General features: G+C 41.7%; 1 protein-coding gene across 5 annotated transcripts in view; it reads right to left on the bottom strand.

Moving 5' to 3' along the window:
• Positions 1-17,290, bottom strand: part of PDE8B (phosphodiesterase 8B) — a 330,881-nt gene that overhangs the window by 9,650 nt on the left and 303,941 nt on the right. For all 5 annotated transcript variants that reach the window (XM_044384105.3, XM_044384106.3, XM_044384108.3 and 2 more), the window contains 6 exons: positions 16,814-16,891; positions 7,136-7,212; positions 5,568-5,732; positions 3,155-3,200; positions 2,597-2,732; positions 1,525-1,723 (listed from right to left, as the gene is read on the bottom strand). In XM_044384105.3, the coding sequence (XP_044240040.1) occupies positions 1,525-1,723; positions 2,597-2,732; positions 3,155-3,200; positions 5,568-5,732; positions 7,136-7,212; positions 16,814-16,891 (701 nt within the window). The remainder of the gene's footprint in view (positions 1-1,524; positions 1,724-2,596; positions 2,733-3,154; positions 3,201-5,567; positions 5,733-7,135; positions 7,213-16,813; positions 16,892-17,290) is intronic.

Below are 17,290 nucleotides of genomic sequence, written 5' to 3'. Positions count from 1 at the left end.
ACCACACTGGCGTGCTTTCCGCACTGATGGAGTTGACAGTTTACTGGGCACGGCACAAACCACACACACACACAGAGAAGTAAAAGTAACTAAATCTCTGAGCTCAAAAGCCCCCCTTCCAGCCCAATTCTCCAAGGTTTCTTGCAGTTCTACATTTTCTGATTCTCTGGCAAGACTGTCAGAATTAGAATATGTCTTTTGAATTTGAAGTGTATTAAAGTCTTAGCCTTGTTTCTTTTGCTATTTGAGAAATTCATTCAGATTTTGAAGACGCTAGCAGAACTCACAGTTTAAAGAAAAATTCTTAGGGGAAGGAGAGTAAGAGATGATAAAGTGACCGAGAACTCCCTGACTTATCAAGCATTTAATCTCTCTTTTTCTAGAGTGGTTCTGCTTAAGTGAGGTTCATCTCCTACTCTAGGCTGCAGGGGCTGCCATTCTTTGGTCTTGGCATTAATGCTGCAGGTCTTATCCTCCACTGGCAGGGTGTGGCCTCGGCAGTGCTGTGTCTCACGCACCGTATCGTGGAGGACCGAGAGCCTGGAGGAGGGATCTGGAGGTGCCATGGCTCCTCCAAGAAAGGGCTATACAAACATAGGCTCATGTCACCTTTTTTAACCGTAGGTGATAAAGATCTTCAAAAGCATCACTCTTGGACCACATTCCTTACTTTGTTGATGATTGAAGTGAATACCAAGATCAGCTTTGGCAAACTCTCCCCATTTTGGTGCCATTTTTGCTCCCCCTATAGCTGACCCACTGCCACTCTTCTGTGTACCCAGGGTCTTCAGAATAAGGAAATGATCTCATGTCAGGCCATTGCAGATTGATATGAATTTCAGTCTCTAAATAGCAATTCTCCCAGGGGCATCTACGTTTCAAGCTTCAGTTCTAATTGTAACAAAAGAATTATAAGCTTCACTGTGCAAGTGAGGGTAGTTGGGAAGGAGGGGAGAAGGGGAACTCTTGCCAGCTGTATGTGGGGTGTGCATAGGGCTGTCCTATAAATCAGCACCTGTACATGACACTACTGACGTCTAAGTAAGATTAAGGGACATGGAACTCTCTCAGAATTCTGTAAGTCATCAATATATGATACACACATTCACACCTACACAACACACACACACACATAAATATATATGATCAGTAAAATGTGGGATGGCTCATTACTGTCTGGATTATAATACGCCACTGGCCAAATTCGGATCCTAAAATGTAACCTCTAGACCGAGTAACCATTTGCTGTAATAATTAAGTTCTGTCCTCCATCCCTCAACAAAGGGCTCCTTGTGAATACTTGGAGAATGGGTTCATGAATCGACCAGGCATGCAAAGGAGTCTCTGCAGTGACATCAATAATTACTTTAGGCATCTGGGGGAGGGAAAAGGCCCTGTCTTTACACCACCAACATGACCAGTTAATCTGATAACTCAAAACTGTCAGATTGGTTGCAGTTTATATATATAAATCAATGAGCTATTTGCCTCATATATTTAGTAAGATTGAGCTCTTGGATGTACCTTCACTCGTTCCTTTCCAAGGAAGAAAGCAGTGGCGTGCAGGACATCGGCGGCATGGGTGGAGTTATGGTAGGCATTGGAGGAGTGGTAGTTGGCTTCAATCACTTGGAGCCAGGCCCGAAGAGTAGTTTCAGAGCAGTGTAAAAATTCACATACTCCAAACCGAGAAAATACCTTTAAGCCCAGGTAAACCAATGGCCTGGAAAACAGGAAAACAAACCCTGATTCATTGTGTTCACTGGTCTAGAGACTGCTTTCTTTGATGACACTGGGGAATAGAGACATTTTTCTTGAGCTGTTTTACTTCACATGCATGAGGGCATAAAGATATCCCCTCCCCAAATTAGAAGGGGATAGGACATCTCATCGGTCATTTCTTTATAACTAGGTGCCTCCTGGCGATCAGTACATACAATTTCTAGATTGTCTTTAAGTCGTACGGCCTTCAGTGAAGGCCAGCCAAGATAGATCCCGGATAGTCTCTCTCCATCTCTATTTCCACATAAGCTCTGCACGTCCTTTGCATCTACTGAGTCTAAGGACAATGGTCTCTGCAAAGTGCTATCATTTACAGTCATGTTACTTCTGTACAGGTGAGAAGCACTCACGTCCCATACACCAACAGCCCCAGGAGAAAGCCGCCTTCTACTATAGAAGACGTCTGAGTTAATCAATCTTTCCCTGCCTCCCGGACAGATCCAAAGTCCAGTCTGTGGTGCTCTCAAACTCATTTTGTAACGTGGAACTTCAACAGTTTGGGGCTGAGAGTACCTGGAACTCTTGGGTCACTAGCACAAAGGAATGACCTGGATAAATCTGAAAAGGACACGTGATAAGTCCTCATCCTCGGTCATCTCCAGGCTAATCCCACATCTTACCCACTCTGTCTCCATAAAGGAGCTCACTCAGGGCCCACAGTCTCTGCTTGTTCGACATTCCAGCATGGCATGACAGGTAGAACCTGTGAAGTTTCTTGTGGCAAGAACTCACGTCTCCCTCAAAGTTTCCAGATGTGAAAGTCTTGAGCGTGGCCATCAATCTTTCCCCACCTGCAGCCAGAGAAGCCACATACCTTTTATGTGTAACAGCTTCCAATTCAAAGATGTTGAACTCCCAACTTTCCTCATTATCAAGTAATTGAGCGATACAAGGGGGGACATCGTTGATGGTTATTGGCATCGCAAGGTGACTGTGACTCTGGTGCACATCTGAGCAAACAGACGGGGTTGGGGAGGCTGGTTAATTGCAGAATCTTGAGTGCCCCTGAGCATCTGTCATCATCTTCATGGTTACTACTAGAAAGGAAGTCTTGAACTTCTACGGGTAGGAAGATTTTTCACATCGGGGTTCTTCTCTTACATTATGAAACTTCCAGATCCCCCAACAAGAAATGAAAATAAATTATTCCATTTAACTGTGTTTAAATGTACAAAGATCTGCAATTCTCAGTGCTCAAAGAAGTAATTTTTATGAGGAGACCTGGTTTCAAATGCAGACCACAGAGGCCGTGAACTCCAGTGAGACCAACAGAAAGTAACACCAGGACCCTCCCCAAACAATACTCCCAACACAGTGGAAGGCCCAAGTTGGAGACCGGTTATCACCGTAATGTGGACAGATGACAACTTACTCTTAGTGAATACATACTCGTTTCCTGACAACCTTCTCAAGCCATCCTGGAATGAAGAAAGCTACTGTTAGAAGTGTGCTTTCCATGCTCTTAGCATTTTTCTTTCATTTCTTCCATTAGTCTAAGAGACCTGCATCCTTAACAACCCAATCTGGAACTCCAAGTTGAAGCTCAAAATTAAATGAGAACAGTTTCTACAAGACAGAGGATATTCTCCCTTCCACAGCTATTAGCCCCAGGAGATGGAGAATTGAGAATAAAATAGATAGGACTTCATTCAGGTTTCACACCTGATGTCTCGGTTGCCTTTTGTCTCACGCCATCTTTGTCTTCTGGCATCTTGAAGCACATTTGTGCAATTACTGAAGGGGCCCTGCTTTTGGATGTGGGTTATTTTGAAGGGACCCCACTTACCCTTAAAGGAACTGTGTTATTCTTGTGTTCTCACATTTACATATTGGGGAACCAAAGTCATGGGCCACATTTTGGGGGATGATTTAATGTAAAGATGACTTGAAAAGCGTGGGCTGATATTTGACCAATATCTACATTTTTTCCCAACTGTATTTTCTGTTTTGCAACAAGGGCATTGCAACTAGCCTTTTAAAGAAGAGTTTCTGGATTTGAGATCTTTGGTGGGGAACAGCCTAAGAGAGTGGAAAAAATTCCAATGATCTCCATTTACTAGGCTCTTAAACTAGGCCCCAGATGTTCCTGCATCTCCTTTTCCTTCCCTCTGATTTCTACCCTTGAGAACCTAATTATTTAGATCTTTGCTTAAAAGTAATTTATAATTGTTTCTCTAGAAAGTGCGCTAAGTTTTAAAGTATTATTGAAAAGGGGTGCTTGGGTGGCTCAGTCACTTAAACCTCCAACTTTTTTTTTTTTTTAAAGATTTTATTTATTTATTTGACAGAGAGCAAGAGAGAGCGTGCACACAAGTAGGCATAGTGCCAGGCAGAGAAGCAGGCTCCCAAGGGGAGCCCAACCCAGGGCTCTATCCCAGGACCTTGGCATCATGACCCAAGCCGAAGGCAGATGCTCAACCAACTGAGCCACCCAGGTGCCCCAAGCCCCCGACTCTTGATTTTGGCTCAGGTCATGATCTTAGGGTCCTGAGATCGAGCCCCACGTAGGGCTTTGTGCTCAGTGGGGAGTCTGCTTCTCTCTCTCCTGCCCCCCGCACTGCTCGTGTGCTCCCCCTCTTTAAAGTAAATAAATAAGTCTTTTAAAAAATTTATAAGTATTAATGAAGGACTCCCCTAAATTCACTCCTTGGATCTTTAGGCCAAGATCTTAATTTTTAAAACGCTATCAATAGCTAAGTAACAATGGCTACAACTGTCTTGCCTGTAAGGTGGTATCACAAGGTACTGTTTTTGCTTTGTCTTTCTTTTTCTGGTTCCCTAAAACCAAATAAAAGTAGGTGGAACCCTACACTGGTTCCTCACAGCCTTACCTGCAGAGGAACCACAAGATGGTACGCCAACAGGGGGAAGGAGGGTAGGTAACTCTCAGTGTTCAGTGTTCTCCAGGGCTGAAGTCTACACTGCATTGGGATGGGACAACCAAGGCCAGCCCGGGGACAGGAAAGCAACAGGAGGTCACTCAAATTACAGGCTCATTAATGACCTTCACAGCAGGAACAAGGAGAATGGACTATAAAGCCAGTCAACCCAGCATTTGGTGACAGGGCTGGACAGAACCTTCCAAAGTAAAACACATAGATGACTCCTGGAGTCACTTGCTGAGAGATGATGATTACTACCAAATAGATCACAGCAAACACATGAGAACACAGGAGTCCTTAGAAATCAGCTGCTCTCGGTGGTTAGAGATGGTGGTCTTGGCGAGCTGGCAGGGGTACATCCCTCCTCCCCTCACCCTTTGTTGCCAGAACAGCTCAGCTCTGCCTTTATGGATTCTAAAGGGAACTTCTATATAAGCTTTGATTTAAAGAAAGGATTCTATAGGATTTTTGGGAACTAGTGCTGTGGTCTAAGTACAACAGTTTCGTGATACAAAGAGCCTGCAGTCCAAGGGAACTCAGCTATCACCCTCAATCCAATACTGCCCCAGGTCGAGGGGAAGACATCAACACCGGCTCCACTGTGCCTACCTCACCCTTGATCAACTGCCTACTGCTCTTTATGGTAACGAGGATTCTGAAGGACTGTCTCCCATTGCTGTGGCCAGTTAGCTTCATGGAAAGATAAATTCAAGAATTCCTTGAATTACACCGCACATATTACCCATAAATTCTGATGCAGATGCTTCTGGTTATACTGATGTTAGCCCACACGACAGGTGTTTCTGCAACTATAAGCACCAGTTTCTGTGTTACATATTCTGTGTACCCTGGAGGGCACTTCATGTCTTTCCCCTGCATTTCTGGGTTTTCCTCCTCACTCACAGTCATCAGGCCTCCAACAAGATCGCTGGTGTGGGGATCTTCATCTTTGGTACCCAGCTGAGGGGAATACAGTTCTGTGGTCCGTAAAATTTCTAAAACTCTGTCCAAGGCTTCTGCTACTGTGACGGGGCTGTTCTCTTGGGCTGCATTGATTATATTTATAACCTAATGAAGTAAAGAGAGAAAGAATAAATTTGAGGATATTAGGATTCTAATTCCCAAAAGTTAAACGTATGCCTGTAAACAGTAAGAAACCAGTTGGTAACACATTTTATTGTTCAAAATGATCCGTGTTTCCATGGAACCGGTCCATTCTTCCTGCGGCGAGCCATTCATCCCCCTCTCCTGGTGGTGCTCCCACCTCGGAGGCTACATTTTCTCCCACTCCTTTGCCGATACTTCTCTAGCTCTCTCTACAGGTTGCAGCTCCTTGGAGACTGGTGCTGGGCTTCTCTCTCTCTCCAGTCCTTCCAGAGACAAGCTGTTTCCATGATTTGGGACCCATATGACCCACATGCCAAGGACTCTCAAATGTGTATACAAACTATACACGTTTGTATAGTCAACTGCCCACCCAGCTGCTGAAATACCTAACTTACGTGTCCCAAACTAAATTCATGATATTGCTCACTTCTCCCCAAAGTAAGCAAGTGAACAAACAGAACGAAAAATCAAAGACAAGAGCTCCTTCTCTGGTTTCTACACTGGAGCAAAACAATACTCGTGTCCACTTGTGCTCAAAGCCAAAACCTGGAAAGTCCCAGCTGACAAACGGTTTTCCCCATTTCTCTGTCCACTTTCCTAATGTCACTCATCACCAAGTTAAATTGATTCTACCCCTAAATATTTCCTCATCTATTTATTTTTATCTCCACTGCTGTAACTCTAGTCCAATTAACATCACTTCTTGGCCTGGAATTCTGGAAAAGCCTGTAACTGGCCTCTTCTCTTTCATTCTTGCCATTTTCTAGTCCATTCTCTTCATGGCAGCTGGGTGTTCTTTTCAATAAACTTACTTGATCATGTCTCTCCCCCACTTGAAACTCTTCAGTGATTTCTTCTGCACAGAACTAAAATATGAACCCTTCCTGGCAGCTTCGTGTCACCATCTTCTCTCCCCCCCCCCCCCCGCCAAGTCTCCAAGCTCTAGCCACCCACACTTTCTTTCAGGTCTTCAAATACTCCAATCCCCCTTTTCTTATCTCTTTGCTTCTTCCCTTGATGTGCTTGCTGTCCAGAATTCTCTTCTCCCACCTCTTCTTCTACCATCCTTGCATGCTTCAGTTCTTACTTCAAACATTATTTCCTCTACAGAGAGTTCTCCCTAATCACCTCACCCAACATAAATAGGGCCGTACTCTAATTTTCTTTTAGAACCCTATTGTTAGAACCCTAAGAACCCTTACTAACAGTCATTGCAATTTATAAGTACAAATTTATTTATGTGTTTATTTAATATCTGTTTCCTCTCTATGGTGTCAGTAGTAAGTCATTCATCACTATCTCCAGAAATTACCCCAGCGCCGGGTAGCCCTGATTGCAGAGTGGAGGCGGCAGCTGCCACTCACCTTTGTGATGGGAGCCTCGATGGTCATGGAATGGATCCTTGCCATGGATGGATAGCGACGGTTCTGTAGGCTTGGTGCTGAAGAGAATAAAGAAAGTTGTGTCTGGTTCTGGTGGCTTAGCTTGGCTAAATGCACCAAAGGAGCCCTTCATGGACCGGGGACCTGATTCTCATAGGAATACTCCCCCAATGCCTTCCACAAAGCAAAGGATTTGCCCATCTTTTAATCATAAAACGCTGAGAGATCAGGCACTACTTGCCAAAGTCTAGAAAGGGTGTTCTGGCCTGGAACCTTATTTGCAGGCAGGTTTTATGAGTCCCAGTTCCAGAAGGGAAATTTCAGAGAAGGTTAAGGGGATCCTGAGCCCCCATCTCACTTTCCCATTAATCACTGAAGCCCAACTTTGGCAGCTCTTAACTTTCAGTCCCCAGCTGTTGGCCGTGTAACTGGATAACTGCAGTGTGGGAGAGGAAGCACAGGCCACGGTCAGAGTGGGGTGCAGATGAATGAGTCCACTCTCAGTAGTAATTAGGGCCAGGCGCTGGACCTACTTGAGCCCGTAGGTTCTTAACACCCAGAACCCAGTAATGGTTCTAGCTCTAATTTATAGAAACATTTTAAGTTAATTTTGAAATTACTTTTTTGTTCTTTTAAAATTCCAGTACAGTTTTAAAAAGTGTTAGTTTCAGGTGTATCATATGGTGATTCAACAATTCTATACATTACGCAGTGCTCATCATGGTAAGTGTACTCTTTGTCTCCATCACCTGTTTCACTCATCCCCCCACCAGCCTCCCCTCTGGTAGCCACCAGTTTGTTCTCTATAAGTAAGAGTCTGTTTTCTGTTTTTTGTGGGTTTTTTTTTTTTTTTGGATTTGCTTCTTACATTCCACATGAGTGAAATCATACAGTGTTTGTCTTTCCGACTGATTTATTTCACTTCGCGTTATACTCTCCAGATCCATCCACATGGTTGCAAACAGAAAGATTCCATGCTTTGTTATGGCTGAGAAATACTACATTGTGTGTCTATGTGTATATATATACATATATATCAATATCAATATCATATGATATATATTACATATATATTACATCTTTATCTTTTTACTACATTGTGTGTATATAATGTATATTATATATACACATAATATACACACACATCACACATACACATTACACATAATATACACACATATTACACATAATATACACACACATTACATATACACACATTACACATAACTTACATATTATGTATGCACACAATTACATATACACACATATTACATGTAATACACACATATATGTATGTGTGTGTGTATATATATATGTATGTGTGTGTGTGTATATATATATATATATATATATATTACATCTTTTTAAATCCATTCATCTATCAATGGACACTTGGGCAGCTTCCATAATTTGTCTGTTGTAAATAATGCTGCAATAACCAAAAGGGTGCATTTATCTTTTTGAATCAGTGTTTTTGTATTCTATAGGTGAAGACCCAGTAGCGGCATTACTGGATCTTATGGTAATTCTTTGAGGAACCTCCATACTTTTTTCCATGGCTGCATCAACCTGCATTCCCACCAACAGTGCACAAGGGTTCCTTTTTCTCCACATCCTCACCAAAACTTGTTACTCCTCATGTTTCTAATTTTAGCCATTCGGACAGGTTTGAGATGATATCCCCTGATGCTGAGTGATGTTGAGCATTTTTTCATTTGACTGTTGACCATCTGGATGTCTTGTCTGGATAAACACCGTCATGTCTTCTGCCCATTTTTAATCAGATTATTTGTGTTTTTGTTGTTGAGTTGTGTTTTTTTTTTTTTTTAATGTATTTGGATACTAACCTTTTATTGGATAGGTGCATTTGCAAACATCTCCCATTTAGTAGGTTGTCATTTAGTTTCTTGATTATTCCTTTTACTTTGCAAAAACTTTTAATCTTGGTATAGTCTGAATAGATTACTTTTTATTTCCCTTGCCTCAGGAGACATATTTAGAAAAATGCTTCTATGGCCAATGTCAGAGCAATTACTGCCTCTGCTCTCTTCCAGGATTTTTATGGTTCGAGGTCTCACATCTCTGTTTTACCCATTTCGAGTTTGTGTGTATGGTGTGAGAAAGTGCCCAGCTTCATTATTTTGCATGTAGCTGTCCGGTTTCCCCAACACTATTTGTTGAAGAGACTTTTTCTCATTGCATATTCTTTCCTGCTTTATCAAACATTAATTGACTATATAATCAAAGGTTTATTTCTGGGCTCTCTATCCTGTTCCATTGATTAATATATCTGTTTTGTGCCATACTATTTTGATTACCACAGCTTTGTAGCATATCCTGAAATCTGGGATTGTGATACTTTCAGTTCTGTTGTTCTTTTTCAAGACTGCTTTGGCTACTTGTGGTCTGTTATGATTTCATACAAATTTTAGGATTATTTATTCTACTTCTGTGAAAAATGTTGGTATTTTGATAGGGATTGCATTAAATCTGTAGAATGCTTTGGGGAGTATAGACATTTTAATAATATTTGCTCCCCCAATCCAGGAGTATGCGGTATCTTTCCATTCATTTGTGTCATCTTCAGTTTCTTTCATCAGTGTTTTATACTTTTCAGAGTATAGATCTTTCAACTCCTTGGTTAAGTTCATTCTAGATATTTTATTTTTGGTGCAATTATATATCAGTTTTCCTACTTTCTCTTTCTGCTACATTAGTAGTGTATAGAAATGCAAAGGATTTAGATACATTGATTTTTTTATCCTGTGACCTTGCTGAATTCATTTATCAGTTCTAGAATTTTGGGGGGTGGAGTCTTTAGGGTTTTCTCTATGTCATTTGCAAATAGTGAAAATTTTACTTCTTCCTTACGATTTTGGATGCCTTTTATTCCTTTTTCTTATCTGATTGCTGTGGCTAGTATTTCCAGTACTAGGTTTAATAAAAGTCACAGTGAACATCCTTGTCCTGTACCTGATTTTAGAGGAAAAACTCTTCTGCATTGAGTACGTTGTTACCTGTGGGTTTCTTATATGTCCTTTGTTATGTTGAGATATGTTCATCATGAATGCAGGTTGTACTTTGTCAGATGCTTTTTCCCAATCTTTTGAAATGATTACATGGTTTTTATCCTTTCTCTTGTTGATATATCATGTTGACTGATTTGCAAATATTGAACCTCCCCTTGCATCCCAGTAATAAATCCCACTTGATTGTGATGAATGATTTTTTTAATGCACTGTTGAATTCATTTTGCTAATGTTTTACTTGGGGATTTTTGCATCTAAGTTCATAAGAGATATTGGCCTGTAGTTCCCCCTTTTTTTTTTTTTTGTAGCATTTGTATCTGTTTTTTGTTTCAGGGTATTACTCTCATAGAATGAATTTGGAAGTTTTCCTTCCTCTTCTATTTTTCTGGAGTCATTTGAGAAGAATAGGTACTAACTCTTCTTTAAATAATTGGTAGAATTTACCTGTGAAGCTGTCTGGTCTTGAACTTTTGTTTGTTGGGAATTTTTTGATTACTGATTCAATTTCATTGCTGGTAATTGGTCTGTTCAAGGTTTCTATTTCTTCCTGATTCAGTTTTGTGAGGTTCTATGTTTCTAGTAATTTACCCATTTCTTCTAGGCTGTCCAGTTTGTTGGCATATAATTTTTAATAATATTCTCTTATATTTCTGTGGTTTTGGTTGTTACTACTCTTTCACTTCTGAGTTTTGTTTTGTTTTGAATCTGGGTAGAGGCTTATCAATTCTGTTGATCTTTTCAAAGAACCATATCTTGGTTTCATTTATTTTTTTCTTTTTTAGTTTTCATTTATTTCTGCCCTAATCTATTATTTCTTTTCTTCTACTGGTTTTAAGTTTGATCTGTTCTAACTCCTTTAGGTGTAATGTTAGGTTGAGATTTTTTTTCTTTCTTAAGGTAGGTCTGTATTGCTATAAACTTCCGTCTTAGAACTGCTTTTGCAGTACCTGAAGATTTTGGACCATTATGCTTTCATTCTCATTTGTCTACATACATTTTCTTATTTCCTATTTGATTTCTTAATGGACCCATTCATTGCTTAGCAGCATGTTATTTAACCTTCATGTATTTATGTTCTTTTCAGCTTTTTTCATGTGGTTGATTTCTATTTTCAGGCCTTGTGGTTGAAAAAAGATGCATGGTGTGACTTTGATCTTCTTGAATTTGTTGAAATTTGTTTTGCGGCCTAATTGGTGATTTTTTCTGGAGAATGTTCCATTTACACTTGAAAAGAACGTGTATTCTGCTGTTTTCAGATGGAATGTTCTGAATATATCTGTTAGATCCATCTGGGCCAGTGTGTCATTCCAAGCCACTCTTTCCTTATTGATTTTCTGCTTGGATCAGTCTGTTGATGTAAGTGGGGTGTCAAAATACCCTACAATTATTGTATTACCATCAATTACTTCTTTGTTATTAACTGCTTTATGTATTTGGGTGCTCCCATATTGGATGCATAATTATTTACAATTATTCTATCTTCTTTTTGGATTGTTTCCTTTATGATATAGTATCTTCGTCTCTTGTTATAGTCTTTGTCTTAAAGTCTATTTTTTTTCTAATATAGGCATCCTTACCCCAGCTTTTTTTTTTTTCCACTTCCATTTGCATGATAAATGCTTTTCCATCCCCTCACTTTCCATCTGCATGTGTCTTTAGGTCTGAAATGAGTGTCTTATAGGCAGCATATAAATGGGTCTTGTTTTTTTATCCATTCCATAATCTTATGTCTTTTGATTGGAATGTTTAGTTCAAAGTAATCATTTATAGGTATGTACTTACTGCCATTTTGTTACTTGTTTTATGGTTCTTCTCTGTTCCTTTCTTCTCTTCTCTCTTCTCTTATGGTTTGCTGGCTTTCTTTAGTAATATACTTGAATTCCTTTTTATTTTTTGCATATTACTGGGTTTTTAAAAAAGATTTATTTATTTTAGGGAGAGAGAACATGAGCTGGTGGGGGGAAGAGCAGAGGGAGGGAGAGAATCTCAAGCAGAGATTACTTAATGTAATCTATTTATGATAGGGATTTCATCTAAAATCAATTCAGTCTAAAAAAAATATATCTACCCACTGAGCACAGAGCCTCACCAGGGGTGGGAGTATGTGGTAGTGTGGGCTTTATCTCACGACCCTGAGATCATGACCTGAGCTGAAATTATGAGTCAGATACATAACTGACTGAGCCACCCAGGCACCCCTATTACTGGTTTTTGATTTGTGGTTACCATCAGGTTTATATGTAACATCTTATACACACAGCAGTCTATATTAAATTGATGGTCACTTAATATGAACCCATTCTTTTCTCCTCAACTTCACTCCCATGTTTTAGGAATATGGTGACGTCCTTTTATTTTGGGACTCCCTTGACGGGGTTTTACATGTATACTTAGGTTTGCTGCTTTTGTGCTTCCTACATTTCATACTCTTGCTTATGGTCTTTCCTTTCCACTCAAAGACTCCCCTCTAACATTTCTTGTAGGGCTGGTTCAGTGGTGATGAATCCCTTTAACTTTTGCTTGTCTGAGAAACTCTCTCCTCCTATTCTTAATGATAGCCTTGCTGGATAGAGTATTCTTGGCTCCAGGTTTTTTTCTTTCAGCACTTTGAATATATCAAGCCACTTTCTTCTGGTCTGCAAAGTTTCTGAAAAATCAGCTCATATCCTTATGGGGTTTCCCTTGTATGTAATGGTTTTTCTTTTCTCTTGCTGCTTTTAAAATTCTCCCTTTCTCACTACTTTTTGTTATTTTCAATTAATATCCATCTTGGTGTTGACCTCCTTGGGTTGATTTTGTTGGGGGCTCTCTGTGCCTCCTGGATCACTTTTTCTGTTTCTTACCCCAATTTAGGAAGTTTTCAGCTATTATATCTTCAGATACATTTTCTGCTTCCTTCTCTCTCTCTTCTCCTCCTGGGATCCCTATAATGCAAATGTTATTAGGCTTATTGGTGTCACTGAGTTCCCTAAGTCTGTTTTCCTTTTTAATTATTTTGTTGTCTCTCCTCTTCAGCTTGATTGCTTTCTATTACTCTGTCCTCCAGGTTGCTGATCTGTTCCTCTGCTTCCTCTAGTCTAGTATTTATTCCATCTTGTGTATTTTTAATTTCAGTTATTGAGTTCTTCATCTGTGGTTCTTTTTTATGGTTTTTATCTTTTCTTTAAGGGTCTCAACTGAGATCTTCCGCTCTTTTCTGAAGTCCAGTGAGTATCTTTATGACCATTACTTTAAATTCTCTATCAGCCGTATTTCTTTTCTCTGTTTTGTTTAGCTCTGTTGCTATGATTTTGTCTTATTCTTTCGTTTGGGACATATTCCTGTCTCCTCATTTTGTCCTTCTGGGTCTGTTTCTATGTATTAGGAAAAGTCAGTTACAACTCCTGCTTTTGAAAGTAGGAGCCTTGTGAAGGAGAGGTCCTCCAGTGCCCTGCAGTGCAGTGACTCCTGTTCACCAGAACCTGGCACTTGAGGAGTCTTTCCTCTTTGTTGTACGCACCCTACTGTTGTGGCTGAGCTGCTTTTTCCTTTGGTCCAGTTGACTGCAATAGCTCTTGGCCTATTGTGGGTGGGGTTTGGTCCCTGGTGTTGTTAGTGGGCCAGTCTGGGGCTGCCTTGGGCTTGAGTTGAATCAGGCCAGGCATATGCCAGAGAGGCAGGATCACGGACTTTCAGGGCACTTTCCCTGTGTTGTTCCCAGAGAAGCTTTTCTTGGCAGACAGGGCTTGCAGTCAGACCAGATGTCTGCCCCTAGCCCTCTGCTGGGGCTGCACTCAAACTGGTATGTGTGTTTATCTTCCCCTCTACCCAGAGCAGGAGTCACTTTGGAGTGGTGCTGGTCCATGTTGGGGCTGCTTGCACCTGCCAGCCTTGTAGCACTGCTTTGGATGGGCTCTGGCCAAGGGCCTACTGGGAGGCAGCAGGTTCACAGGAGAATAGGAGGTCCACAGTACAACTAACCCAACCCAGCCCTCCTTTGACAGCACCTCAAACCCTGGGCTGAGGCTGAGCTTGCTCAAGCCTCTGATGGCCTTCATTTGCTGAGTGCCCTGGGGGCCCACAAAGCTGAGCCACCTCTGCTTCCAAATCCCTGGGGTTCAGTGTGGCCTTGGGCAAATCAAGCCGCTTGGGTCCATCACCTGTGCTTAAAATGGCAAGGCTTAGGGGGCTTAGGGCTCCAAGTAAGGGCCCCCTCCAACAACCACATCTGTCAGAGATGGGCCCTAAGGCCTGGTACTGTCCTTCCAGTTGTGCCACCAGGAATTGGGAAGAGGCACATCCCTTTCTGACTCGGGTGGACCCTACGTTTGAGTTTGTGTGGGTCTGCTGTGTGAAGAGACCTGGAGCTGGGGCCTGGCTGGAGAGGGCGAGTTTGCCAGAAAACTCAAAGGGGAGATGCACCGTTAGCGAGCTAGGCAGTGAGCGTGGGCGCTGCTCTGGTTCCCGCAGGTGTCCACGTACCAAGGCTGTGGACTGGGAGACGAACTTGGTGCCTGCCACCTCTTTTGTTTCAGGAGAAGTCTTCCAACGATCCCTGCCGCTCCAGCACACTTTCTGAGGTTAGTGAACAACCTCTTTCATGTGTACCCCAGGCATTATTCAAGCTATTATTTCTGAGCGGCTGTTTGTTATGCTATCTCTTTAAGGGCAGGGACTTGGTTTCCTCCCACCCTCCTGGCTATCTCAGCGTCAACTGATTTTTAAAGTTCCAGATGTTAAGCCCACTAATTTTAAGAACTCACTAAATTTTGCCCTTTTGTTTTTCAAAGCCAAATGTTATGGGGATTCCCCGTGCCTGGGGTGCCTGGCATGACGGTCTTTTCTTTTCCCTATTCCAGTTCTGTGCCATCCTTCCCTCCCAGGGGTCTGTTTAACTCCCAAACACGTCTCCACCCTTCCTACTCTCCTCTATGCGGACCCTTCTCTACATTTAGCTGTGGAGTTTGTTCTGCCAGTCTTTGAGCTGTTTCCTGGGTTATTTGCACTGGTAAAGGTTTTATCTAGCTATATCCATGGGAGGCGGTAAGGTAAGGGTCATCCTACTCAGCCATCTTAATTTTTTTTTTTTCTTTTTGAACAGGTAATGCTTACTTGTTGGGTGGAAAATTCAGAGGAGAGAAGCTCTCATCAGATCTTCCTACCACTGCTTGTGAGGCAGGCAGGAGGGATAAAATCCTCATGCTACAGATGTGGTGCCTTCATCTAGCCAATATCAAGAGAGCCTTCCTGCTGCTCCGCCATTGCTGCGGCCCTCCTCTGCACCCTGCAGCCCCGCCTTCTCCATGTTCTGCAGAGATGATGATCCCATCTCAAACTCTACGCTGAAAATTGAGATAACCCAGTTCAAATTCTCTCATCCATTATCCTCCCCATCTAAAATGTTCTATGTACATCTTGCTTTACATTCTTCACCCCAGTCCTGTGCACGCCCTGTGATTTATCCATCTTCCTCTATGAATTATTCATCTTGTCTCTAGAGTCTTCGGTCCTAGTTTCGCCACTTCCCCCATACTCAGGTTTCGCACTGTGACCCAAAGGATTGAAAAGTCCTTCACTTGCCCTTCCTGTTTACTCCCTGAAGTTACCACCCTACTTCTCTCCTCTCTACCTCAGTGACTAACCACCCCTCCTCATGCCCCTAGAATGAACATGTGAAATTCACTAGTTCTCAGTTTTTAAGCTCGCCGATCTCTGCAGCATTTCTACTGCTGGCCATCTCCTTTCTCTTGCTCCCCTCTTGTTCTTGGGTCGCCGCCAGCTCTCCTGTGCTCTTCACGGGCCCTATTTCTCCTGCCTCTCCTCTCACTGAAGGTGTGCTTTCAAGTCTTGGACTCAGACCCTCTTTTCTTTTCTCTCCTCTTTCTCTTCCCCTGTCTCCATCACACACGCACACACCCCTTAGAGATTTCCCCCTACTCACAGCTTCATCTGTCACCTCTAGGACTCCTGAATCCATATTTCTAGCCCTGAATACCTGTCTTATATTTTACCTTCCTTCCCATCTCCACTAAAATAAAACTCATCATTTTCTCAAGTCCCCATCCTAGCCATACATGGAGACTCCTGTTTTTGAAACTTACTCATTTTTCCCAGGTACCTAGGACTGAAATTTCAGAGTCATCTTTGACTTTGCCATCGCCCTGCAAATCCAAATGATTACTTAGGCCTGCCTGAACTCACATAATGTTCTGGTAAATTCTGCTTTGCAGGATTTCTGCAAAGTTCTGTCTCACAATTCTTCTGTGACGTTTTATGAAGGGTTAGGGTATGTAACAGGTACACTGCAAACTGGGTTTGCATTGAAGTTGGGAAGCCAGGACTCTAGGGTTCCCTCTCTGCCGCTAGAGCGACCTAGCTATCAGAACTCTGAGCTGCTTGGTGGTTATGTGGCTCAACACACTTTAGGCCATCAAGGAATAAGCATGGAATCATTTCAAAGAGAAGACAGACTGTAAAAAGTAAAGAAAGAATAAAAAGGCCTAAGATTTTTTAGTTTATAGAGACAGAAAGCAAGTTCCATTAAAACCCTACTATTTGGGGTTTTGTTTGTATGCTGACAAGTTCTTGAGTGTATTCCTCTGTCATCATCTTATACTTTAAAAAGGTCAAGGAAATCTGAAAAACTTCTTACCATCACTGCCTCGAGAGGATATCGATTTCACATCAATGGACTCTTTCCTTCTGTTCTTGTATCTGAGTGAATGAGACTCTAAGGATTTCAAATTAGTAACAGAAAGTGAGTAGTTTTCCGCTTATTTACAGGTGAAATTTAGACATATTTCCCCCTCATTATCTAAAGAAAATGAGGTTCCTTTCTAAGCACTACAAAATATTCTCAAGGAACAGCAAACGACTTTTTCTTCAAAGCATCCGCACAAAATTATCAGTCATATTAATTGTAAAACGATACTCTTTTCTTGTGGCATGCCATTATATCGTGGTAACAGAGCTTATTAACAAGGGCTTTTTAATTTCATTAATAAAATACATTTTTAAAAATAAACATTAAAAGGGGTGCCTGGATGGCTCAGTCGGTTAAGTGTCTGACTCTTGATTTTGCCTCAGGTCATGATCTCAGGTCATGAGATCCAGCCCTGCACTGGGCTCC

The sequence above is a fragment of the Ursus arctos genome, unplaced genomic scaffold (genome assembly GCF_023065955.2).
Source record: "Ursus arctos isolate Adak ecotype North America unplaced genomic scaffold, UrsArc2.0 scaffold_5, whole genome shotgun sequence".
NCBI lineage: Eukaryota > Metazoa > Chordata > Mammalia > Carnivora > Ursidae > Ursus > Ursus arctos.
Note: the sequence above shows the minus strand (reverse complement) of the source record. Positions and strands in the feature narration are given on the sequence as shown.